The sequence below is a fragment of the Siphateles boraxobius genome, unplaced genomic scaffold (assembly GCF_051911475.1).
Source record: "Siphateles boraxobius isolate OS27281-9 unplaced genomic scaffold, OSU_SipBor_1 2, whole genome shotgun sequence".
NCBI lineage: Eukaryota > Metazoa > Chordata > Actinopteri > Cypriniformes > Leuciscidae > Siphateles > Siphateles boraxobius.
This window is the reverse complement of record NW_027508810.1, coordinates 18,027,501-18,055,238: the sequence shown is the minus strand read 5'-3', so window position 1 is coordinate 18,055,238 and position 27,738 is coordinate 18,027,501. Positions and strand designations below refer to the sequence as shown.

Sequence of the window (27,738 nt, the reverse complement as noted above, 5' to 3'; positions counted from 1 at the left end):
TTGACGAAAAGAGAGCTGAGCCGTAAGGCAAAGCTCTCGATCTACCGGTCAATTTTCGTTCCTACCCCCACCTATGGTCATGAACGCTTGGTCATGATCAAAAGAACGAGATAGCGGGTAAAAACGGCTGAAATGGGTTTCCTCAGGCGGGTGTCTGGTGTCTCCCTTAGAGATAAGGTGAAGAGCTCAGAGTAGAGCCGCTGCTTCTTTGCGTCGAAAGGAGCCAGTTGAGGTGGTTTGGGCATCTGGTAAGGATGCCTCCTGGACGCCTCCCTAGGGAGGTGTTCCAGGCATGTCCAGCTGGGAGGAGACCTCGGGGAAGACCCAGGACTAGGTGGAGAGATTATATCTCCACACTGGCCTGGGAACGCCTCGGGATCCCCCAGTCAAAGCTGGTTGATGTGGCTCGGGAAAGAGGAGTTTGGGGTCCCCTACTGGAGCTGCTGCCCCCGTAACCCGACCCCGGATAAGCGGATGAAGATGGATGGATGGAAAACAGTTGTGCTGGATTCATTAATGAATAAATATAATTTTTTATTCAAAGAAGTTTAAGAACATTTATTTTAAATAGATTTTTTTTTAACATTATGAATGTCTCAACTGTTACCTTTGATCAATTTAGTGCAGCCTTGCTGAATAAAATTATTAATTTCTATTTAAAAAAAAAATGTACTGACCCAAAACTTTGAACGTATTGTAAGTCTCTCAATAATCTGTGTGTTTTGTAGTATTCAACAAAATTTCACAATAATTATTTAAATATATGGTCAAATATTATAAATTGACACAGGGTACCCAGAGAGGATAAAAGTGGTATTTTTTTCTTTTACAAATCTCTGTAGTTGTATTGTAAATTACCATACAGTTTGTGACAAATTACATTAGATATGTAATTTGTACATTAAACTATTATAAAAAGAATGAAATAAGACTTACCATGTATAATATTAATTAATGAATTTAGTTTCTGTATATGCGATTAACTGATTCAGGGCAATTTTTTAACACCAGCCAAGTTTTAAAACTCAGTTTTTAACAAATCAAAAATGTGTGAACATCATACTGACATTAAATTAGTTAAACTTATAGTGAAAAGGAGAGCAGTCGTGTAAAAATGATTATGTGGAGAGGACTGTGCAGTTAAGTAAAAGGACTTTGTGTTTTCTGTTCAGTGGCCAGGAATTTATGTGGTCTTTTAGGATTTACTTGGATCTGGGAACATTCAGCTATGTTGTAACATTCAGCTAAATAAATGTGCCCACACATCAAAGTATGTTTTACAGAACCAATTGTCTACATTCAGCTGCAAAGCTATTTTAGTGCGCACACAATCTGTTACATCCATGTGCTTTAATGCTGAGGGATATATGAATAATCATTGATGTTGCCTGCTACTGTATGTTACACTCAAAAATGCATATATGGGGAAAGTTCTCCTTGATGAAGATACTTACACATCTTCAAAGCCATTCAAGACAGCTTTACTAAACGAGGAGGTGTTTCCGTCTGACACACTTATACATTTCCATTCATCATACAGCTGCATGTTTTATAATCATGCACCATTTAGTGGAAGACTCTATGCTTTAGTTTACTTTCTCCGTCGCTCTCTTTCTTTTCTCTGCTTTCTCACTTTCTCATCTGGCTCTGGCCAGCCAGGCGATGAAACCGCTTCCCACACACTGTTCTCCTCCCACTCACACAGGCTCACACAGACACAGATGAGTCACATAGCCCCATTCTTCTTCTGTCTTTCCCGCTGCACCCCAGTGGGACTCCATTACTGCCCCTAACAGCCCCCACACACACACGTACATCGTCCGCATGTGTTGCCAGTCCAAGTTTACTGCGTATCTCTCCAAAAAAGTGATTTTCTCTCTAGCTCTTTCTTCTCCCGTCTCAAAAAAAGACTTGCTCCTTTCTTCCAGTGCAAAGGGGGCCGAGAGTGTTATGCTTCAAAGGCACAGCGAGGTAACAAGCATCTCATTATGTTGTTAGTTCAGGCTGTGGGCCAGTGTGGGAGTGTGTGTGACATCAGCAGTATTGTCTCCCTCCATTCTCATCAGCTGGTCGCCCCTCTGTTGGTGACCACAGGCCACGGCAGTTAGTGACCTGAGAGGTAATGAGGTAAGACGTATAGAAGGAAGAAGGATGAGGTAAAGAAACAAGTCGTTCTGGTTTGAAGAGATGTTTGAAGGTAGGGTAGGGTAAGCAATTTCGGAGAGGCCAGCAATAGCAAGCCAGCTTTGAAAGCATAAGATCCCACCCCTCCTTCAGAGCGCTCTCCAAAGCCACGCCTCCCCCAAAACACATTTGGACTGAATGCAATGATTGGATGAGCATTGTTTGATCCTGAGACTTCCACAGAAGATATATGTACATTTTTAAATATTTTACCACTTCTGTTATTGATTGCAATCAGGATGTGAAGAGAGTTTAATTCAGTATGACAAAAAGTTTATGAAGAACATTGAGGGCATGACTAGGACGGTAGAAGTCTGGCTTTTTATGTAACTGAAGTTTTTTTTTATATTAAAATATTAAAATACATAGCGATGAACACATATGAAGTCGGAAGTTGCAATAGTCCCCCTAATCCCTATTTTGATGAATATCCGAATGAAACAGCGTCTCGATCAAGAAAAAAAATCTTGTACGGGAATTGATTTTGTCCACTGGGAATTGATTGTATTGTTGTGGTTTGCTATTGCTGTGGTCTCATGTGAGTGACAGGTTGTCCTGCCCTTGCACCCGGAAACAAGTTACCAGTGAAGAGAAGAGTTGCTGGAGTGAGAGTATGTTAGTTAATTTAAAAAAATATATATAATTAAATTATTATTAATTTTTATTTATACACAGATAAATCATTTATAATATATACCGCAATATTCCATAAAAAAATAAGAATTGTCAAATCTGATTTCCTGGTGACTTTAAGCAGCAAGACAAGAGCAAGAAAGTTGTTGTTCAGAAAATTACTGCCATTCTGATATTCAGACCATTAGAATGATTATGATATTGTGTTTATATAACTGTAAACAATAATATCAAGAAGTTAATATTGAGTAACTCGTGTAAAGCAGAATACTTGCGTGTCAGTGTCAAATAAAGGTGCGAGCGACCTAGAAGCCCACATAAGGAAAGTATATAAGAGAACATCAGGAAGACTGAATTTTTTTTTTTACTGAAATAGTGTGGTAGATTTAGTATTTTATTTTAACATATGGCCATGAAAAGAAACAGTGTCATGTAAAAGGTGTTAAAAGCTAAACTATATATATATTTTTTTTATTTGTTTGTTATTATTCTAGTGTTGCGGGCCAAAAGTTGAATGGAAAGGATGTATTTCTTTATGTTTTAAAGTACAATAACAATGTTGCAAGGTTGTGAATGCATTTGTCAAGTTTATGTTGATGCCACCCCCCCCCCCCCCCCCCCCCAACCAAACCCAACCCAACAAACCAACCACGCCCCCTGTCCTCTTTCTGAAAAATAAAATATGGTCACCCTATGCAAGAAGGCAACGTATAGCGTGTATCACAAAACAATACCCGACAATGAACATATCATTTGCATGATTCAATGACTTATTTATCCACCTTATTTTGCGACGAGGAATGCTCCGTTACTTCGGAAGAGAGATGTCGTAGCTGTGAATTACATCATGTCCTAGATGTATATCGCTTGCTAAAAGTGCTACATTCCAATTACATTCAAGGTGCGGTCACATTAGCGAAATTCCGGGCAAAACAGGTCAATTGTCAGGTGTTACAGAAGTCACTTTCAAACCAAGCAATTTTCTTCAGGCCAAAATTCAAATGGCGAATTCGAGTGACAAATTTGAATTGTTATAATGCCACAGCTCTGCTATAGTGTGTACTGATGATTTTAACATGTTATTTTTATTTGTCCCAATTTGCACTAGTGTAATTAGCTCATAGCTTTATGGTTGACCCTGTTACCTCGAACAGCTAGCCAGTGTTACCTCTGCTAATGTCTGTAGGCACTGTGCTGTCGTGAGTCACGATAAAAGCCTCTCTAAAGTGAGTGTGATCGCTCTGGCTCTCTAAACCCAGTATGGACAGGAATTTTGGATGAGGCCCCTGGACGATATTTATAGAGACCCACAATAGTGGTAGCGATGCTCAAGTTGAGCCAAAAGTTGACATTGCTCTTGACCTTGCACACTTGACTTGTGAAGACTGTGCACCTGTGCTTTTTGGCATGGCTAAAATACTTACTAATCTATTGTTAAGGACCATTAAAGGGTAGTTCCCTTTCGGGTGGAACTCAATGCCACGTCATGGCTTGACGCTATGGGAACGGTGAAGCATATGTTTACACACACCAATCAGCGTTTGGCTGAGGAGCGTGATGACATAACTACGTAGCGTTGTACGTGACTGAAGACATGCATAAATACATAAACCTTTGTCTTAAGAAGCCGTATATTAGGGACAACTTAAACCTTGAGTGGCCTAATGAAAAGAGACGGGTCACGCGGTCCAAACTAGATGGCCGCTATTTGACATCTGCCCGAGAGCTACCTCCCCACTGCCAGCTACCTTTTTTTTCAGACCTTTTTTGAGGTTCTTCAAAGAATCCGTACTCAGCAGAAGTGCATACACAGGCCACTTTGAAATTTTCTACAGTGATCGGTATGCACATGGGTATGCAGCGGTGTGGAGGGTGGAAGAGATGTTTACGGGCTATCTTTCCCCCTCAAATGCATCATCATGGAGGAAGCCTGCCTTATCCACCAAGCCTTCCTTCACGATGACCACTGTTGTAGGGCCACTTCACCCCTTGTGGGTTAGGCTTACACAGCGGCGGGTCAGGCTGGGGCACCCTATGCACACCATGGCGGTTTTGCAGGCTTACCAGTTTGACCTGCTCAGAGAATTGGATTATGGCGAGGGATTAGCACCGAGGGGAGTGAAAGAGTTACACAGGACCACAGACCTCGTCCTCCACTTGACCAAGTAAAGGCCTGCGCTATCAGCCGTTTCATGGGTGCTATGGTTGTTATGGTGGGCATCTGTTGCTAAACCTCACTGTGATCAAGGAAAGAGACAAGGCTTTCCTCTTGAATACCCCAATCTCGCCTTCTGGTCTGTTCAACAGATACCATGAGGTCAAGAAGCTGTTGGTGGCGCTCAGGGAATTTATCCCTCACAATTTCCAGGAGTGGGCACCATCTACCAGCTGCTCCAGGCCAGGGCACAGTGATAGGAGAAAAGAACAGAAAGCCAGCAACAGAAAGCCGTGTCCCCCTGCCCCCATGCGCAAATGTGCGGAATTTTTTTTCCTCTAAGATGGCAAAAAAAAGTTATGACAATCTTTGGCCCTGGCCCCTGAAGGTGTCTCCTCCTGGGGGAGGTCTGTGCACACCACAACATTGTGTGCCCGACTTCCCCCGGGCTCCTCGGCAGGTATTTCACCTCACCCTGTCACTAACTGTGATTCAGAGGGTGGTGGCGCCCAACAGAATATTTGCCCCATCTTGTCTCAAGAGTGATTAAAAAATTTGGCCAGTTCTGTAGTTCCCTTTCAGTTTGCTGATTCGGCTGCATACGATTCTAGATCTAAGGGTCCTGAACCGTACTCTTCAGAAATACAGGATCAAGATTCTCACCCTGAAGCTAATTCTGTTGCAAATTCAGTTCTAGGACTGGTTTGTGATAGTAGATCTGAAGGACACATCTGGCTACGTGCTCTATGACTTACATTATAGGGTGCGGTTCTCGATGGCCGTCCAGGCAGTGGGCTTTGAGGAAACCTTCATCTTCACTGGTACATAATTTTTCTAGAAACGAGGCATAACTCTTCAACATTCAACATGTTCATAACTCTGAAACATTTCCTCTCATTCCCGAGAGAGTATCATGTGTTATTCCACACAGGGTTTAAAAGGGGTTGTAAGGGGGTTTAGTCAAAGACCCAGAACGAGATATGATGAATGAAGACCCTGAGTCAGAATTATAATAAATTAAAGAAAAGATTTACTGAAGATAGTTTGCAGTTTCATCAGCAGAAGTCAGCTTCAAGTGTCACACAGGAGTTCGTAGGCCGCCCCGCTTACAGTTACAAAGATCACAGCAGTTAGCCTATACCCTTCACCAAGGTCTAAGCTATGCACTTACTTCAGGTTGCAGTTTCTGATTGGCTAAGAGATAGATAAACATAGTCATTTTCCACACATATACAGATAGACAGAAGCATATCTCCAATCTCCATCGATTAGGCTGCTGACACTCGGACCCTGAAGTTAGGTATATTGTGACCTGGAAGGTGACAATATACCTAACTTCAGGGTCCGAGTGTCAGCTGCCTAATTTGGATTTGGGTTGCTGGGCGCCAGCATGTCCAGAACAACAACTCAGTCAATCTCCAATAATGCAAGTGGTTCCTTAACCTGTAAGCAAGGAGACTAACACACACACCTACAGTATTTCATTTCTGAAAGCTGGGCTAAATAAGCAATCACTGTTACTGCATTCAGATATCAAATACAGACATTAAAGAATACATGAAAAGAACATTTCAGTAATCACACTGGTAACTTCTATAACAAAGTAAAATCTCCAGAGAACTCATTTGATATTTAGAAGGATACATTTTGATTAATACCTTGATTATAATGACTCATCACATATACATTGAAGCAGCAGTGGATTCCAATCCACCCCCTTCAGGGTTTAAAAGCTTGAAAGGAGTTTCTTGGGAGACATTCTATGGTGTCTCGGTTCTTGCACGGTGCCGGTCACCAGTTCTGTTTTGAGACCTAGCATTTTTCCTGGGTGTGTTAGCAGAAGCTTTGTTGTCAGTTTAAGAGAAAATGAGGACCATCATGTTGGAAAAACATAAGTTTCTCTGAAAAAATGCAAAGGTTTTGTGTGCGCATGCAAAGTTATCGGGGGAACCCAAAAGTTTTGCGAGATAACTTAAAAGCCTTGAAACTATTTTTTCTCCCATCTCATGTTTTTTTTATCATCATCATGTTCTTTTAGGGGCTCAGTACATGTCTTCCAAAAGCATATGACTTTCTTTACACTGTGAAACTAATCTCTACTGTACTTTACACTTTATAGTATTTTCGAGCTGCTCTTTGCAAGCGAATGGAGTCTACGGATTTAAAGCAAGATTTCAGTGAATAGCAACTTTGTGTGTGTGTGTTCGTCAAACAAATTTTACATCTTCATAAGACATGAAATATGTCACACAAGTATGTAGTGTTTTTATGATACATTTATGATATTCTTTTGTCCTTTTGGGAGTCCTTGGTCTCCATCCACTTTTATTTAGTGAAAGAGAGAAATCTGGATTTTCTGCTAAAAAGATGTTTCACTCTGGAAAGTGAGTCCTACAGGGTTTTAACAACACGAGGGCGTGTAAATGAAAATTCTAAATGGGAAATTTCATTTTTGAGTTATTTAATCCTTTAGCATAAATGTTGGAATTCCAACATTATTTATACTACACGTTTTCATTTTGTTGTATTATTTTTACATTTAATTTAGAATCATATGCACATAATATCATAGTTCCAACAGCAACATTGCATACATCTGCTATCAATCAAAAAATGTAATGGAGGTATTACATATTTCAGTGTAAATACCTGCATTATTTAAATGGATGCATTCAATGACATCGCTATTCCATTATTCTCAGATATTCAGGAATGCTACGAAGTAACCCTGCAAATGAATGCAGCACAAAATGGAGTTAAAGAGAGCAGCTCTGTGGACACATGGGAGGTAAGAGCCCCAGAGAAAGGGGAGCTTTATTTTATTACATGCCATTATTTACTTTTCCTCATGTTGTTCTAAACCCTTATATCTCTGTTATCATAAACAAATCTGACCTGTCTAGTTCTCATGTTCAAGTCACTGACTCGATCCAGTCAAAGCAGTTAACAGCTCACAGCAGGTAAAGATTATCACTGAATATCTTAAATTTAGCCTGTTATGTGCTCAACGCTATCATGTGGTTTAAGCAATGTAGCACAAGAGTCATATTGGCCATTTTTATGATACTTTTATGGTGCATTTACATTTTGACACCAATACTTTTTTCTGTCCCCAATAACACACTAATTACACACCAATGATTAGCTGGGAAGAAAGAGTTTAGAAAAAACTGAAGGGAAGGGAAGTTTACAGATAAATACTGAACAAAAAATAGAAAAAAGAGGGGCGAAATGAAAGAAAGAGTGTGTGGAAGTTACAGACGCTTCAGAACATTAGTCATATCTAGAAAGCACTACAGTGATAACACCAAGTGCTCCTCGGTGGGCTGTGTGATGATGTCACCAGGACCTTTCGTTACAAGTGTCTGCAATCATGTGACCATGCAAAGTATTTATAGGGAGAGTACAAAAAATAACCTCAACTTCTGTCTGTATTCTGTTAAAAGCAACTGCAGTGAGGGAGGATCACTCTGTGGTCTCTCTAAGGGTACACACAAACATACACTCGGGTTTGACTAAAATAGTCTCTATTCGTCCAGTACAGCAGTGCCCCAAGACTGATGTTTTAAAAGATGATAGAATGAAGTTTTCCATCCCCTACATGGTTTCAAATGATACAAAATTGGGGTGAATTTTTGTCTGATTTATTTTTTTAAAGATTTTTTTGGGTGTAGCAAACAGCTTCACAAACTGTGGTGGGCCACACCATCTGTAACTCTGGACCATCAAGGAAACGTGTACAGGTCTAAACAGTCTATTTGCATTTTCAGTAGCTTCTTTTAAGTGTACAGTTTTAGTGATTGATCATAGAAAATTAGGTTAGAATATCAGGGTAAAATATTTACCATTACATCAAAAATATAGTTTTATACCTTGAAATAGCTAAAAAAACAGAAAAGCGTTTGAAAAACAGAAAAAAGTCTGAACTCAGATGTCAGTAATCACACGATCGCACTGAATAGATAGTACAGATGACAGAGAGAGAAAAAAGGATTTACTTAATCAGTATTTTTGTCGTTTTCCCAGTAAAAATACCTAAACATCCCATTAAAGAAGATCTAGAATATAATTTTATTTCTTGGTCAAAGGATGTTTAGGAATGTTCACATAAAGAGCTCGAAAACTACTTTGAGATCACTAGTTTGATATCATCATGACTTGGTATCTCATCATTTTGACTTTTTATGTGAATTTGCCTCCATTTTGACACTTTAAAGCTTTAACCCCAGTTCATTGCAATTCATTGGAAAAGAGCATGAAAACCATTCTCCTTTTGTCTTTGCAGAAGTTTGATCATTAAAAAATATAATATAATATATATTTTAATATACATAAAATGTTGGTCCATATTAAGATGATAGCATCACTCAGTTGCTGCACATTTGTCAGCTGCACTTCCATGATACGAATCTCCCATTCTACTACATCCCAAGGATGCTCTATTGGATTGAGATCTGTTGACTGTGGAGGCCATTTGAGTTTAGTGAACTCATTGTCATGTTCAAGAAACCGGTTTGAGATGATTTAAGCTTTGTGTGTTATCCTGCTGGAAATAGCCATCAGAAGATGTGTTCACTGTGGTCATAAAGAGATGGACATGGTCAGCAACAAAACTGAGGTAGGCTGTGGCCTTTAAACAACGCTCAATTGGTACTAAGGGGCCCAAAGTGTGGCAAGAAAATATCCCCAACAACATTACACCAACAGAAGTAGCCTAAAACTTTTAATTTGTTTACGCCAAATTCTGACGACCATACCACTTGAATGTTGCTGCAGAAAAATCGAGACTCATCACACCAGGCGACGTTTTTCCAATACTTCTATTGTCGAATTTTTGGTGAGCCTGTGCGAATTGTAACCTCAGTTTCCTGTTCTTAACTGACAGTAGTGACAACCGGTGTGTCTTCTGCTGCTGTAGTCCATCTGCTTCAAGGTTTGACGTGTTGTGTGTTCAGAGATGATCTTCTGCAAATCTCGGTTGTAACGAGAGGTTATTTGAGTTACTGTTGTCTTTCTGTCTGCTCCAACCAGTCTGGCCATTCTCCTCTGACCTTTGGCATCAACAAGGCATTTTCGCCCACAGAACTACCGATCACTGGATATTTGCTCTTTTTCGGACCATTCTCTGTAAACCCTAGAGATGGTTGTGCATGAAAATCTCAGTAGATTTACAGTTTCTGAAATACTCTGACCAGTCCGACTGGCATCAACAACCATGCAACATTCAAAGTCACTTAACTCACCTTTCTTCCCCATTCTGATGCTCAGTTTGCACTTCAACAGATCATCTTGACTACATGCCTAAATGTATTTAGTTGCTGCCGTGTGATCGGCTGATTAGACATATGCATTAACGAGCAGTTAAACAGGTGTACCTGGTGTGTGTGTATATACAGTGTATATATATATATATACATATATTATATTTACATTTTATATATTTATTTAGGTTGTAAATTGGTGGTGGTAGATGCACAGGTAAAAACCAAGCAATGATTGATCATTTGAAAATTTTGATTGAGGCAAAACACATTAACGAAACAAATGAGTAGTGGACATTCAGACAATCTCTGTGAGTATAATCTATCTGTGGCGAAGGACGGCCGAGGGACGTGAGAGAACGGCGCGAGGCCGGTGGTGCGATTGCTAATGAGCAATCACGGAGGAGCATAAAGGAGGGGCGACGACGTTGATGATCGAGAGAGGAACAGGCCTGTGTTTTAGTTGTGTTTGGTTTTTGTATTTGAATTTTATTTTAGCCAGCAGTCGTCCGCGAGGGGCTGCTGGCAGTTCTTTATGTTTATTTTCGGTAGCCAGCAGTCGTCCGCGAGGGGCTGTTGGCGATATTTTGGTTTGTTTGTTTTATTTTAAATAAAGTTTGTTTGAATGTTCGCCGGTTCCCGCCTCCTTCTTCCCTGAACATTGCTACACTGGTGCCGAAACCCGGGAAGAGGGAGGAACGCGCTGTCAGAGAGTCCTCGCCGCTGTGGGGAATCCGCGGTGCCATCGAGCATGGTGCGCGAGTCGCTGCCGCTCGCCATGGGCCGGAGCCTGCTGCCATCCGCCGGGCAGGGGAGGAGCAGGGAGCGGGGGACTCGCGGCCATGGAGGCTCGAGGCGGTGCGCTGGAGTGAGTTGCCGGGGGGACGGCCGAGCTCGCTGCCGGCCGCCTGGGAGTTGGAGGGGCGGCTGCCGTCCGGGAGGGAGCGGGGGAGTCGCCGCCGCTCGCTGTAGGCCAGAGCCTGCTGCCGTCCACCTGTGAAGGGGAGGAGCAGGGAGCGGGGGACTCCTGCCGTCTGGCCTAGAGCCCAAGGAGCCGTCGCCGTCCACCGGGCGGCGGAGGAGTGTCGAGCCGTCCACCGAGGGCTTCCCAGCGTCACCACCAGGCACCGCGGAGGAGATCGCCCAGCTGGTGGAGGACCAGAGGGCAGCGCGTTGTGGGAAGTTTTTTTTTCTTTCTTTTTTTTCTCTCCCCTCTCTCGATCTGTCGCTCCTCATGCTTCCGTCTCCGTTTCCCTCGGCTTGTCGGTCCATACCCCCTAGGGATCGCCGCCGCAGGGTGGGGGTGGGGTTGGGGTGGGGGGGGGGTTGTGGGGGGGGAGTAGGCACAGGCTCGTGGGTACCCCCCGGCCTGTGAGAGGCGATGGGGGTATGTGGCGAAGGACGGCCGAGGGACATGAGAGAACGCCGCGAGGCCGGTGGTGCGATTGCTAATGAGCAACACCTGTGAAGCACACTCGCATCTCTCACGGAGGAGCGGAAGCATAAAGGAGGAGCGACAACGTTGATGATCGAGAGAGGAACAGGACTGTGTTTTAGTTGTGTTTGATTTTTGTATACGTATTTTTAGCCAGCAGTCGTCCGCGAGGGGCTGTTGGCAGTTCTTTATGTTTATTTTCGGTAGCCAGCAGTCGTCCGCGAGGGGCTGCTGGCGGTATTTTGGTTTGTTTGTTTTATTTTAAATAAAGTTTGAATGTTCGCCGGTTCCCGCCTCCTTCTTCCCTGAACATTGCTACACTATCCAATTTCAAATCCCCAACTGCCAGTTTCCAGAAGCATCATACTATTGTGACACATGTTCCACAAAAATACTGCAGGGGTCACTATATGATGTGTGGTGGAGAGTGTCTCAGGCCTCAGTGTGAGTATGTGTCCAGGCACAACCCTGTTCTCTGATTCTCTGAGAGTGAGTGAGGCTGGTTCTGAGGGAATGTCCAGCTCAGGCTTCATTAGCATTCATAGCGTGCGGTCACCTGAGAGATGTTAAATGAAATGAGTCTGCAAATTCCCTGATTTGGTGCAGAAGGAAGAAAAAAAAGCCCCTGGAATAATTTACAGCAATCATTACAAAGCCTTTGTGTTAAACAGCAAGTGTGTCTTGCTTTTCATTTTTTTTTAATTAGCTACAGTTACAGTCAGTAATATAACAATGTTACATAATTTGGTGTCAGTTTTGTATCTGTGAATATTGGCTAAACTGTTTAGTTAAACGTATCAAGCTGTACATAATCCAGCCCCAGTATATATTGCGAGCTGTATGTCATGTGTCAGCAGTGATTCAATGGCACTGGACACCAGCAGCGCCTTCATGTTCCTCCCTGTGTTTGAGACTGCAGCAATCCTGCATTTTTTCAGCTGCAGTGTCCATCTCGTAGCTGAGCTGATGATAATATGACGGCAACCATTTTTCAAATCAGTTCATGGTTGTCCAATGAAGGCAATGATAAAAACGGTAAATTTGCTTTATGTTTTGTTGTATGTTGGCTGAAAGCAGGTTTTTAAAAATGATTTTAGATGTGACTTTATTTGTGCTTTTATTTGCATCAACTTAAATGGGTGTGGCTTGGCCTAATGCTGCAAACCTGCATGCCTTTGTGTGTTTGTGTTTATATGAACACACATTGCTACAGTATGAGAGTCAGAATAGGACAGATCCTAAAAGAACATTCTAGAGTTGAGTTTGTTACCATTTTAGAAGGGAAAGTGAGAGTCTTTGTTCCATCTGCTGCCATGGCCTTTTCCAAAGGCTGCCCTCTGCTGCCAGTGGCCTGTGACTGCGGCATACATTATGATAAACAGGTAGGAACTAATCTAATCAAGTTCTGGCCCTGGTTGTGCGTCTTTTTGTCTAAAATGCTATGTAATGAAAGCATTTCCCTGACAGATTTTATAGTTGTGGATAGTGGTCAAAGAGTATTTTTTAGTACATGTTTTTGTTTCAGTATGTTTTTTGGCACTTGTTTTCTCTTTTATTATAATATAGATGTCTGTGTCCATATAAACCATCTTGCAAAAGGTGATGCTAGCCTGTCTGCACTATTCTCTGTTAAATTCAGAACCACCTGGTTTGAATAAATTGAATCCCTTATCTTAAATACTATGTTACATCAATTTATTTATTTGTTTGAAATGTGGTCTATCTGTGCAATCTTCCGATTCTGTGTGATTTGTACTTGCAGACGTCGGGTGAAGAGGGTGTATCACGTGTGCGTGTGACCAGCAGGAGGAGCTCTCAGAAGGTGGAGAGAGTGGCTGGACTAGTAAGCCGCTCCCATGTGGAGGCACCAAAGGTTAGTGGTAGCTGAATCAGGAATACTACTTTTTACAAAAATAGAAGATTTATAATGCATAACATGTTACATGAGCTCTAAACTAGCATAGGTTTAGGTATAGGCATAGGTAGATTTGTTTATACTTTGATGTCTAGTACATCTCATGTGTCAGTGCTCAGCAATTATCAAATAAGGACGGCCTGATGGTTTATGAACAGTGTGAGAAGGTTTCAGCCTGTTGGCGATACTGTCAGTTGTTCACACACAACACTTTCCGCTGCCTGCTTTTTAACCGGTTATCTATGTAAACAGACTAGAAGGACATACTTTACTGTTGTCACATCTCTATTTTCAGTGTCTTTTGCATGAGTGCTGCGTTTTTTTATATGTCGTCTGAAGTTAAATGAATGGAAAAGCAACACAGTGGAATGAAAAAATATGTTCTGTGTGAATGACCTACCATGTTTTGTTATGCCTTGGAAACTCATAAAATGTAGTTTTGTGTGATCTACTGAATATTGTTGTTGTAGATTCTGCTGATTTAGAATAAAAGTTTACATTATCTTGCTGCTTAAAAAAAGATGAGGTTTTGCATCAGTTAGAATGGGCTGGAAAATCATAAACAAATGACCGTATGCCACCATTTTCCAGTGTTTGGATTTAAAGTAGTCACTGCGTTAAATTATATTATCATAATTTCCAGATGTTATTGCAAATTAAAAACCTAATACATTATTTTTATAAAGAAAAAGTGGTAAAACATTACAATAAGGTTTCATTTGTTAACATTAGTTATGTGTTCATTAACTTGAACTATGGGCAATGCATTTATTACTGTTACTTGTTTAACGTTAGTTATTGATTATTCATGTTTCTTCACAGTGCATTAATTAATGTTAACATCTACAACTTGTGATTTTAATAATGTTTCAGTAAATGTTGCAATTAACATTAACAAAAATTAATAAATGCTGTAGAAGTGCATTTCATTATTAGTTCATGTTAACTAATGTAGTTAACTAATTTTAAACATTATTGTAAAGTGTTACCGAAAAAGTTTATGAAAAGTATGAAATAAAATTTCCTTTAACATATTAAAACATTTTTAAGAACAAAACCTGGGCCTCTGAAAATATCAAGATGGCAAATGACATCTTTATTGTTGGGCTTAGTGTTGTGCAATTTAATACTTATGATATGATGCAATCATAAAACACATTTCCATTGGTTCAATTTTGACCACAAGCTAATTTCAAAATCTTTTTCATGATGCATATTCATATAGTTGTGTCAACATATGTAGATTGTAGCCAGGCAGCAGTGAAATCAGCCATGATGACACTGTCATCACACAGTTTTCCAGAAATACTCACAACAATCAGGTTCTACTATCATGGCAGCTCTCATTTTCATGTCCTCCCAATCACAGCACCCCCAGCGGCATGTGGCGGCATAGTGCCTGCGGGCACTAGCGTTTCAAATGAGCGGAGATCTAGTGTGAGGGATGGGGGTGTGAGGTGGAGATGGCCGTGTGGGTGTGGTCTCGGGTTATGGCTGAAGAGTGTGGGACAGAACAGAGAGCCTCCATTGTCTACATCAAAGCGCAGGCTCTCTGCAAGGCAGAAGCGTTCTGTTGACAGCAGGGCTGGCTGATGCTGAGCTGAATGTGTTGTCGTGTCTTCCACACATTAGGAGGGGTATGAGGTGGAAGGGAGGGATGAAGAGAGAGCTGCAGAGGGAAAGCGAGTGGGGGAGGATGGGGGGAGCGAGGCGAGGCGAAGGCCGGTGCAGTGCAACGCAGTTAGAGCTGGAACGGACACCTAGAGCTCAGCCTCCCGCATGTTGCCATGGAAACCAAATTCCTCCCCCTACTTGCATCCCTACAGACTGGCTGCCTCTCTCGCTCCTGCTCTCTCTGTCGCTGTTTTCCTGTCTCTGTTGCATCTTTCTGCATCTCTCATATGCGTTTGGCCACATAACATGGCAAAAATTTGTGTTTTTGCATCCGACAGGGTGTTTATGCAACGCTTGAGATGAATGAATGCGAGTTAATGCATAATTAACAATGCAAAATGTGTATTTAACACCACAAAGGAATCTCTCTCTGCATTCAGAACCCTCTCTATGATCATGTTTTCTCACTCCCAGTTGTTCATCAGCAAACATTTTTTGAGTTACCCTCCCCCAGAGTCATTTTCAGTCCAGTCATATCTTTCTCATGGTTGCATTCTCTCTTTTCTTTTTACTTTGCTCTTCTCTGTTTATTCTGCTCTCTGGGCCCAATCCACGATTATTTTACTCATTCCTCTTCTTAACACGTACAACACCTCACCACATACACAATGCAGCTAAATATGAATGTCACTCATCTTCTGAGTGCTTAAATCTGTTTTGTGCACATACAGTTTGTTTAGGTGAGTGACAACCATTTTTTACAACCAAATTCACTTCAAAAAAGTAGTGGGATCCAAACTGAACAACAAGTTGCAGATGACATATTTAAAATAGCAGAGCACTAAATATAGTTATGCAAACCACACACCGTTCGGTTAAACAAAAGTGACAACTACACTCACTACTGTAAACAAAAAATCATTCAAATTTTCTGTTGGTCAATGCTGCATTCCATAACTTTTTTGGGTTACAAATGATCCAAAATAATTTTTTGAGCAAGTACATAACCAGCCAGTGTTCAAAACTATCTGCTTGCCTTAGCTCGATTCAAAACGGTGAGCTTGTAATAATATTTTTTAATTCCAGTGGTACTGGTGGATTTCCGCGGGAAATTCGAGCATGTCTTTGCGTCATTACGTCACATCTGTACACATAAAGAAGATGTCCCGGCTAGTTGGCTATATTGCGTGTGAGGATGTTGGAGGTGGAGATTTATAGCCTTTTCTCACAGCACTTGACATAAACTTATCAATTTGATGGCAGATCCAGAAAGGTTCAAATGACAATCACCAGTGACACCTGGAGATTCACCTGTTGTAGTAAAATGCAAAAGACTTCGGACTGGCTACAGAAAAAAAGAGACTGCAACCGGGCCAATGCGAAAACAAGGATAAATATCGGAAAGACATTAAATGTAGTCACGCAATGCTTATGTTTTTAACATAATTTGAGAACAAAGTATAATTTGCACGGTTTGCCGTGATATGATAAGCGATCATTAGATTTATTCAGCGTGATTTACTGCAATGCTTTTATCCCCTTAGTTGATCAGAACAAAAGTGGATGTTACCTGTTAAGATGATATTTTCCGGTGAAAATACTTACATTGATCAATATGACTATAAAATAATAATGGAGGGAGAGAGGACCAGGCCTAGTACATTTAAATTGTTGTTTTGTTTACGTGTATTTTGTGTTAAGTTGTGTAAGTTAATTTTGTGATTAAAACTTTACATTCAATGTTTGCTTGTTCCCCCTTCCTTCTTCCCTGAGCCTTGAACTTTAAGGCATGCACGCTATAAAGCCGCCTTTCCGCTACACACAACGTTCGGACACGACTGATGGAATTCTTCTCCTAGTGGCAGTCGTAATGAACTTTCAGGATGATCTTACACATCGCAACATGTGTAAACTGTCGCTGTCTCTCTTGGACTAAATGGTAATACTCCAGACAGTGTTTTGCCCACATTGACTTCTCCAGTAAAGGAATGCAAAAGCAAGAGCCTTTATTCTCCAAACTTTCATCATGGTTGAATGAATAAATGAATGCAAACAAACAGCTATGCTAATAGGACAAATAACCGCCAATCATTTTAGGGAAAATACGGTGCCACACATGATTAAAAAATATAAATATTAAATTAATAATTGATTACTTATCAATAACCATGCATTTTTAAAAGTTTTTAAGTGTATCGAGTGTTTCTGATATAGTTAAACAAAAAGGATTAATAATTCTCGCTGATTTTCTCATCTGATTGAAATACATTGGAATACATCACATCCGGTCGGCGAGACGCATACAGTGTAGTCGCTCAAGTTCAAATCGTATCTGAAAATTTCGCATCCTCAGACGGTCAGCACCCCACGCAGCTCCTGTACGACTCACCATAGCAAATGAATGACTTCCGGTCCATCGGCCGTCGTTTGTCCTGTGCAGTGGAAAGGCAGCTTGAGTGAGCCAAACTGTAGAGATGAGTTTATGTGGAGCAGCATTTTACTGTCAACGGATCCACTTTGAGATATCGAAAACACTGGATCGTGAGCTGCTTGCATGTAAAAAGAACACAGTGCTGCTCCTCATTCTGAAACATCCAGCGCATATTTTTATTTAATTGAAATGCAGCATTTGCAATTTGATATTTGGACTAAGCCATATCATGATTTTGCGATTAATTGTGCAGCCCTAACTGTCGCTATAGTTGCAAGCATTAATCACGACTATCTTGAGCATAGAAAAGGTGCTTGACTTCACTTTGTATTATTCGTTCATACAGGCATTATTCGATCTGTTTCTACGGTGTGAACAGGACAAGTCAGTATGGTTGTCAATCCCAAACACTGCCTCTGTGAACGTATCCTTGGAGTATGATCATTAGGGGATTTGTTCAATGCGGCTATCACTCTCGCACCTTGCAGTGTGCAAGTGGCCCTTATCAGACCCTCTCTTCTCTTCAAGACTTCTCAGTTCTCCAGTCATTCCACAAGCATCTCATATTCCCCTTCTCACTTTTCCTCTCTCTCTTTCTCTCATTTCCCTTATCATTACACTGTCAGTCGGATGTGCAGTGTTTGTTGCAGCAGCTGTTTTCTGTCACCAGGCCTATTAATAGGAGTCACAGCCTTCACAGGCACTTTAGTTTATTGTGTCAGTGTGAAGGAGCAACGACTCAATGAGTTACGAGCGTTTAGGTGAGAACCCAAAACCGTTTCTTGGCCTTGCAGCGGTGTTACGAATGACTAGTCTCTATAGCCATGCACATGCATTGTGCGCTGAAATCTATAGTGGTTGCATGTATGTCATGCACTAATAATTACTGGATCATGTTTATGTCGCTTAAAAGAGAAATTCTCCTGACTATAATCACTGTCTTTCAAAGGCTGCTCTGCACCTGTTTCATACAGCGATTCTCTGTGGTTCATTCAAAGGAAACCTTTAAGAATGTAACTGCCCCTTTAAGACTGCCTCTGTCTCATCTCACCTTATTTGGACATACATCCTGTCAGGTGACAAGAGTTCAGTCACATGGGCTGCTATGAGAATGCACAGAAATTCCAGAAATTTTCTATAGATACCTTCGATGTGAGAGAATATGTGGGGGTTGTGAGGCCAGCTGGGGGGGTTTATATAATGTGGGAATGCAGAAACTGACAATGAGGCTGTCATATATGAGATATGCTGTGTGTAATCAAGTAGAATCCTTTTGTAAAACCATCACACAATGATTCTCATTTATTTCATACATCAACAAAAGGCTTTCTTCCAATGTCTCAAGAGTAAGTCAGGTTGGTTTTCGTTCTCCAGGAAAGATGTGCTTATTCACTGAGACATGCAGTATAGAATACTATATATAATATTTGCAAATATATTTTTAAACTAAGAATACTCTGAATGCCTAGTCAATGAGCAATCTAAATCACCAAGCAGATAGAAGGTACATTCTTAAATTGTCTCTTTTTTATCCATCCATCTGTAATACTGTTCTTCATTCAGCCTGGGAGGATTCATCTGTCTTTCATTTCACCATCACACACTCTTTCTCAATGTGGTCATTTGCAAAAGAGAATGCATGCAGATAGAAATTAATACTGTTTTAAATGCATATTTCAGCCACAATAAAACATGCTGTACCAGCTTTAAATCTAATAATATTATATAGCATTTCTGCACTAGATTTACATTTTACATAATTAATGTAGCAAGAACGTCTTAGATGACATTTAAGAGTCGCCTAAATATTACTCACAACACATGGCCTCTTTACAGGCATTAAACTAAGCATTTTTGGCAGCGGTTGTGGTTTAAGGTTCCAATCATCCTTTATGGTGAGTTTACTGATATACTAGCTAATATTGACAGACTTGGCCATTGATTGGCTGTGACTGTTTTTTTTTTTAAAGATTTGATATTATGTAATTCTTTAAGGAGCAGCATTTTCCCCTAGAGGTACTAGAAACGCCCACATGCACTCACACTCTGGAAGCTACTGACACAAACACATGGCATAATGCAAGCATGAAATGCATGCATATAAGCACGCTCTGCTTCCCTGCCTTACACTTTCCTCTTCATCCTTGGCCAGCTACATTTAAAAATTCCTCTATGGAGACCATAGAAATCTTCATCCTATATAAGAATGTGTTTTATAGACAAGGGGAGCAGAGGGAACAGGGTGGTCGCAACATGTGCCCAGTCATGTGTGCTGTGATGAATATGCTTGCATAGCCTTTTTTCAGCCACCAAGCACCACCAGTACGCTTCCCATTGGCTTTGGCAATGTTTGTGTGTGCTTCTCAGATCATTCTGATCTCGGATTGGCCTTCCTCCTGGAAATCGGAAAAGTTTGCCGGAATAGTATATCGAGGTAATGATGTGAGTTACCGTTGCATATAATTAAGTGTGGCTGAGCCTGCTGTTTTTGCCTCCTGGTGGGGTCGGAATAGAATAGTGTGCAGTGCTTATTAGAACTGACTCAGCCACAAAAACAAGAAAATTCACACGTGCATAAACAGAGAAAAAAAACACACACACACACACACACACACACACACACACACACACACACACACACACACACACACACACACACACACACACACACACACACACACACACACACACACACACACACACACACACAGAAATGTCCATGCGTGCATATAGTCACATTAGAAAACAGTCAGTTGGCTTCTAATGTTCATACTCAAGCACATTTGATGGTATAAAAGTCTAAAAGGCCTCTGTTTTGATTCAGCTATGAAATTGTGTAATTTCAGAAATACTTTTAAAACCCTTAAATGGTGGGTCACCTGGGTAACTTGTAATCAAATTTAAAAAAATGAATGCTGCCTTTAGGAATGCAGATCTTCATTTCCACTGTCATTCAATTCAGTAATGTCTTCTCTATTCATAAAGAAACAATAAAAACAGGAAATTGTGCAACTCAACATTCTGTCTACCAAGGTTTTCAATAAGGCACTTTTTTTAAAATGGTGCAGTTAATTTGATGAATGAAATTATGGATTGATTACGTTAATGTGAATACACATTCCATTCTGATTAAAGAAAATTTTGTATTCCATTTGATACAAATAAAACATTTAAAATCAACCATAGAGAATTTTTTAACTTTTATAAGTAATAACCAAATCACTGCACCTTAAAGATAAATAACAAATCATCAGAAGATAACAAAACCCTACAAAGCAAAAAAAGAATGAAATTAATTTTAATTCATTGTTTTATCCTTTGAAATAAAATCTGCTTCTGTATTTGACGGATGCACTATTTCTTGGAGTTATCATCAAGCATTTACATTTTTTTCATAGCTAGTTTGTTGCGTCTAAGGCTGGGCATACACTGCAAATTTCGTCCGAATTCTGACTCGTGCGACTCAGTTTTTTTAGTCTTGCAGATCTTCAGCTTTGTTGTGCATCTATTGTCGTGCAGTGTTCATGCAGTGTACAGGGGTAAACGAGATAAACCTCTCCCTACCAAAGTTTGGTCGCCCCTCGTGAAAGTATCGCACAGTTGAAGCAGAGCTACGAACCGATTGCCCTAAACTCAGTGTTTTTTTTCCCTCACTGCACCTGTGTAAAAACCGAAGTTAAACCATTTCATCCAGAAAGAAAGTGAAAAGACGGAGATATATAAGTTCTGTAGCTATCAAACAAGCTGCAATTTAGCAAACGTTTGCTTACCTCCAGACAGTTTGTGTTGCAAAAAATGATTGCAAATTAATTGTAATATGAATTTAATAATAAAAGTAGGCCTAACCTAGTAATAATGATAATAGTAATAACAATTTAATAGGCCTACATAAATTGGAAATGCTAAATCCTCTTGATTTCGACAATATAATATGTCCTATCAGCGCAACCCTGCACGGGGTTTATCGGTCATATTTCACGGATATAGTGTGAGCAGTCAAGTCGCAGCTCGACGATCGGACCGTATAGTGTGAGCACATAAATCATGAGCTTTGGCTTTAAATCGCATGCGATTTACTCGCACATGAGTTAGTAACCTTGCTGAAATCGCATAGGCGGAAATGTCCGCCTTATGTTGCATGGTTTAGTTAATCCTAGAGTGACTTGACAAATGAACTTAATACACAAATGGATTAAAACATGGTCTTCCTTTATCCCCTTATGTACTGTAGCCTGTCTGCTGTATAAACCCCCGAATCAGGTATCCAGTCTTTCTTACAGTAAAACCGTGGAGCTGAATAATGTGCTCTCTGCATCTCAATACGGGCTCTGTGTGCTGGCTGATTTTTGAGTGCGCTGGCCCTTTAAGAGCAGTCACTTAAGCAGTCAGTCCTGTGTTGGTGCTGCTGCTGATGGCAGTGCTGTGAGTTGATTGGCTGTGGCTGTCAGGGCTGAGGTGCTTGAGGGATGCTGCTACTCTCTCTCTCTCTCTCTCTCTCTCTCTCTCGCAATCTCTCTCTCTCCCTCTCGCTTGCTTGCATCCCTTCGTATAATCCACATCTAGGGCAAGCAGGCTGAGAGTCAATCCAGCGCTCAGCTCCTCTCTGCAGGCTGGGAAAAGAGTGAGAGAAAGAAGGCAAGAAAACGCTTCCCAAAGCAGGAGGAAACGCAGAAGGAAGAAATCTGGCAAGCAAAGACTTACAAAGGAAGATTTGATCACGGATATCATTTATATATATAGAAATTGTTTATATATATATATATATATATATATATATATTTGTACACACGCATATAAATATTTATAGAATTATATATGTATACATATATTCCTGTATATAACTGTATTTGTGCTTGTCTGTTTATATTGATATTTTTATATGTATTTGTGTGTGTGTAAATATATACATATATAAACAAATGAATATATATCTATGAATTTATATACATATCACTGTGAACCAACAGAAGCAGGAAGAAAACTCGACCATCGGGGCTGGTCTCTGATTCCGAGATCATACACACTATTTTTAGCATTATTTTTCCAAATCTTTTGCATCGACTGGAGGAAGACTACCAATCTTTTTCTATTTTTCATCGCCCTGTTGCTACCTCCTCATCTCTTTTTCTGGATCGGGAGGAACAAAGAGGAGGATAACAGGGTTTGTGAAGATTCCTGCCATTTGTGCTACCGTTCCGTGAGCCGAGTGGCACTGCGCGCGGTATTTGATCTGAGCAGGCAGCAGCAGCAGTGAGATAGAAAGAGACAGAGAGCGCCGAACCGTGTGAACTAGCCAGCATGCACAAACATCATCACTGCTGCAAGTGCCCAGAATGCTATGAAGTGACCCGCATGGCCGCCCTGCGCAGGATGGATGCCCCGGCATATGGAGACTGGCAGCCTGAACCCTATGGATACCCGGCCGGCTATGGGGGCGGCCAGACCTTACCGCCCCAAACCTCGGGCGGAGGAGGGGGAATGGGTGGAGGGGGCACTTTGGGGAGAAGTAAAGGGAAAATGATGTCAGCTGGGGGTCCTGGAGGCCCCAACCCCAAGAGCCAATCCAAGGGCGCCCCCAAGGTGAATGGTAACAACTCAGGAGGGCAAGGAGGATGGTGGCCCGAATGCACCTGTTCCAACCGGGACTGGTACGACCAGGTAAATGCCGTTTCTGGGCCGCTGGGGGCATCGAGAGTAGGCAGCAGGCGGTAGGCAGTTGGTGTATGGTTGCTAGGTCGAAACTAAGTAGAATCAGCAAGCTACCCTGTAGCTTCTAGAAGATACATCGTTTTTTAAGGGATTCATCCAGTGTTGATCCTTTCATACTGCATGTGCTGTAATCTTACAGTATGCCTGTCGAGATTGATTCTCGCAGAGAAGGAGTTTAATCTTCATGTATTTACTGCTCCATCAGTGCTTTATGGCTTCATCAATCCCCTACGTACATACTTATCTAAACCGTCATCTGACAAGGATTGACAGGGCCGCTGTGACCACGCAACAAGTGAATGTAGCTCTGCCAATTTAATCCAAGGATGGCAGTGACCTGCCAACGCTGCTGACCAGGCAAAACACATCAACAAATGTTATATCCAATTAGTAATGGATTCTTATTCTAGATTGGTGAGACGAAGATGTGGATGTTTTATGGATCTGACGACGTGTGTGCATTTTTTTATTCATTTCCAGTCTGTTGTTCTAGTCGGTGATTGAGATACAGCCAGAGGCGAGGCGGCTTATGAAGTATAATGTACACTTCTTGTCCGTGACCATTTCAGCTAGATTTTAACCTCATAGAGCAGAGCGTATCAAACCGAACCAGGGAACAGAAGCTGTAATTAAGTGAGGTGTGTGTGTGTAAGTGGCAGCAGGGGTGGGGGAAGGGTCGCTCTGAATGTATAAAATGGAGGAAGCAGGCTCTTGTGTGAGAACAAGCCCGCATGCATGCTCTGTGCCTTTAATGTGTGTGCATGTCTACAATGTTGGGGTGTGTGCGAGTGCATAGGTTTTTTTTGGTATTTGTGCATGGTCGAGGGAGAGAGAATGCAGAGAGAGTTGTGGAGACGCAGAGAAAATGGAGGGTGAGATCTCGGTGGCAGCAAGGGTGAAATTTCACCAAGCGCAGGGAGGGAAGGCGTGAGCAAGGAGCTGACTAATTCTGTCTCTGTTTAGAGGATGGGAGAGGCATCAGTCAAAAGCAGTGCGGTTTTTCACTCATTCGCTTTTGTTTTAATAATGAATTATGCATGTGTTCTTGGCAGCATTTGCTGTAAACCAAATAAATTAACCCTTAAGATGTGACATTTCCTGCTTATTCTTTCTTTCTGTGATAATCTCCTTCTCATTTTTGATGTATGACATGCAGCAATGTGAAATAAATCAGGCATATATCTTCTCTTGTGCACCGCATGCAATACCTGATAGGCACGAGCACTCCTAGGGCATATTGATGGAGTGTATGTTTAATTAATGAGAAGGAAATTGTTTAACTGAGGTATATAGGACAATGACACTATTAAAGCTTCTCATATGTAAAGAGAAGACCATAGATTTCTCCTTCTCTGGCCAGGCTGTTACCTGTCAAGATTATTAAAGAGGTTTTAGTTATATCTATCAAGGCCTTGTGGTTGTTTTTTCATTTGCAAAGTCTAATGCTTCTGAGGTAAATATTAATGAATTTCGTTGAGCAGTAAAAAAAAGGGTAGAATCACAATGACACATGCTAGTGGTGGTAATAGAGGTGAAAGTGCTAATGTGGAAAAGAGAGAAATCAGCCACTGAATACAGGCGGGCTGAGGAAGCAGCGTGGGTTACATAAGAGAAGGCAGTTGGTGGAGCCGCAAGAGGAGACACTTTGAAAGAGAAGCTGTGGATTTGTGAGCTATGGTTTGACTCCCACTTTCTGTATGGCCATATTTAACTGTTTTTAGAGCTTTGAGTGCCTACACTATATAAACACAATCATATCCGCTGAACACCAATAAATCGAGGTGAAATCATGTAGAAGTTTCCCGTTTGTTTGATGGAAATTACAGATATCTTTCCTCGCACTATGCTTTGTGCTTTAATGGTGAAGTGTGTAGTTTTTGCACCCCTAGCATCAACAAACTGAAAAATAACTGTTTTCTAACATTCCGGAATTTGATGATTTTCTGAGTGAAACCTGATAGTGAATGAGATAAATGTAGGACAAGACTTATTTTGTTCATCTATACTTAATTTTATTATTTGATTCTGAAATTGGACATTATTTAAAAGAATGGAACCAGAAGATTGGGCAAGTGTGGTTTAAAACGGTAGAGATTAGGAAGACAGGCATTTTTTTCCTTTGGAATAATGTGCAGTGCTGAATCGTGCACAGTCTTCTTGTCTCTAGGCGCCGTTTTGTCATTTTGTGCTCTTGAGCTTTATGGCAAGTCTTATGGCTATGATTAGTGTTAAATAACCTTTAATCCTTACATCATTTGTCACAAGATGTTATTTTAAATTTCAAATTATGTGCTTGTGTAAGTGATTGAAGGTATCTTTCGGTGTTGCATATGTACTGCTGTTGCTAGTGCTGGATGCTTTTCTGTCGTGATTCTGTCAAAGTTTTCACTTGAGACGTAATCGATGTAATCAATTAACCTGTTTCTGCCTATTTTATATCAGTATTAACATTCTTGATTGGCCTTATATACTAAAATACAGTCCATGTCCACAATCACAGTTGCATGTCCATCAGTGTACATGTGCTCAGGAACTGTGTTCATTACATATGTACTTGAAGAAGTCTTTGGGGATGAAGTTGTAGATTTTAAGTGAGACTTTACTCCTCAGATGCTCAGCTCTTACCCTGAGCTGCGATACAGACAGCCTCCATCTTAGAGAGGAAGCGTCTGCATCATATCAAGAAGGATTTTTTTTTGTTAACGCATCCTTGTAGCTGCTAAACATATGGGCAAGGCTGAAATGATGCAAGTGAGATTGAAATGTATGTGACAAGATGTGTCCTGGCTTCATTACAATTAGAGAGACTCAAAAAGGCAAATGGATGCTGTTTTTCTAACTGCTCATTGTGTCATTCATAAAGCCAGCCATTACTATAGAGATGATTCATTGATCATTATCGTCCTCAGTCCTTTACAAATAAATCATGTTTAATGCTGTATATTAAATAGCAGGGGAACTATAATATTCAGTTCCCACTATGCTGACATGTGAAATAGAATATTATTCTGATCAAATAAAATGTTTATTTTTATCATTGTAGCTATTGTAAAGCAAACATAGCGTATTTTTTTGTCTACTGCATGTACAATTTCGGACTATCAGATTTATTAGAAAAAAATATATTATAAGATAATTGTTTATTTCACTTCAGTACAAGTAAGTAGTGAATGATATTAATTGAGCAACATGCATTTGATATGTAATTATTTCCTGGTTTTGTTAGTCCTGTTGTAATTGTCTTAACATGGGCACTGTGTAATTTGACAATATGGACACCATATAAAGTGCTACTTACATTTTAACATCCTATGTAGAAAGTTATCTTTTTCACTTTAAAATGTATTTTAAACCATTTAAAAATATCTTTAGTGATTTGTTGTGGAGCATCATTTTCATATTGTGCTATATAATATAATATGTTTACAAATACATTATTCCTAAGATTGAATATATATATATATATATATATATATATATATATATATATATATATATATATATATATATATTTTAAGCTGACAGCATAACTGTTTCCATATATGTCAAGAAAAACAGATTTGTCCAGTATACAGGACATTTGGAATTGGGAGATTGACAGTTAATTTGCTTGTTTATTATCTGAACTTCGGCATGCCATGATCATTACATCTATATGTCAATGGTCTTTCTTCAAACAGCAGTATAGAAAATTAAAAATCTTTTAAGGCTGAGTATTTCCTGCATATATAAAAATTCAGTTTACGTATTTAATGTTATTACATTTCCATCAAACACAGTTGTGCACACATGCTCCTAGCAGTTGATGGATTAACAGCACATCTAGAGAGTCATATTTAATAGTTTTAGGTTATGTGCGGTAAAATGCCCAAATGCGTCCTCTTGCAGATGCCCAGTATAGCCAATTTATGAGAAATATATTCTGATCGAACATTTGCATCCATTAGAATAAAGCCTGGCATTACAGTGCATTTAATGGCAGAGAATACGTGGAGTACGTTCAGATTTTTTTTTTGTGGGGGGGTAAAGCATCTCATTAATGGTGCATCCTGCTATATCAGACGTTATATTCTGTGCTATTGTGATCTCAGCAGTAAGCCAAGTTCCTCAGTTGATTATATATGTCATAAATCAGGAGCAGCGCTAACATGTTTGAGCGCTTACGGATGGATCGCTAGCTTGAGACATCACCATAGACAGTAATATATTCATCTGAGAGGAGGCTGGGTTTGTGGAAGATTTTAACAAATTGGATTTTCATTTGTAATGTGGGGTTTTGTGTTGCAGAAAGGAAATGGAGTGGGGGTTGGGGTTTATGTTGTGGAGGAAGATAAGGTTTACCTCATCTGTTCCAGAAGGGACCAGTTTAGCGTTGGTCCCACGAGACACTCCTCTTTCGAC

The 27,738-nt window shown here is 40.5% G+C and overlaps 1 protein-coding gene across 12 annotated transcripts in view; it reads left to right on the top strand.

Annotated features, from left to right (window-relative positions):
• The window catches only part of dlg3 (discs, large homolog 3 (Drosophila)), a 98,610-nt gene that overhangs the window by 7,789 nt on the left and 63,083 nt on the right, over positions 1–27,738 (top strand). For 2 of the 12 annotated variants that reach the window (XM_077236269.1, XM_077236261.1), the window contains exons 3-4: positions 7,675–7,760; positions 13,431–13,541. In XM_077236269.1, the coding sequence (XP_077092384.1) occupies positions 7,675–7,760; positions 13,431–13,541 (197 nt within the window). Of the gene's footprint in view, positions 1–7,674; positions 7,761–13,430; positions 13,542–22,595; positions 23,287–27,738 lie in introns of those variants that run through there. The other 10 variants (XM_077236271.1, XM_077236270.1, XM_077236266.1 and 7 more) reach the window with 7 other exon arrangements.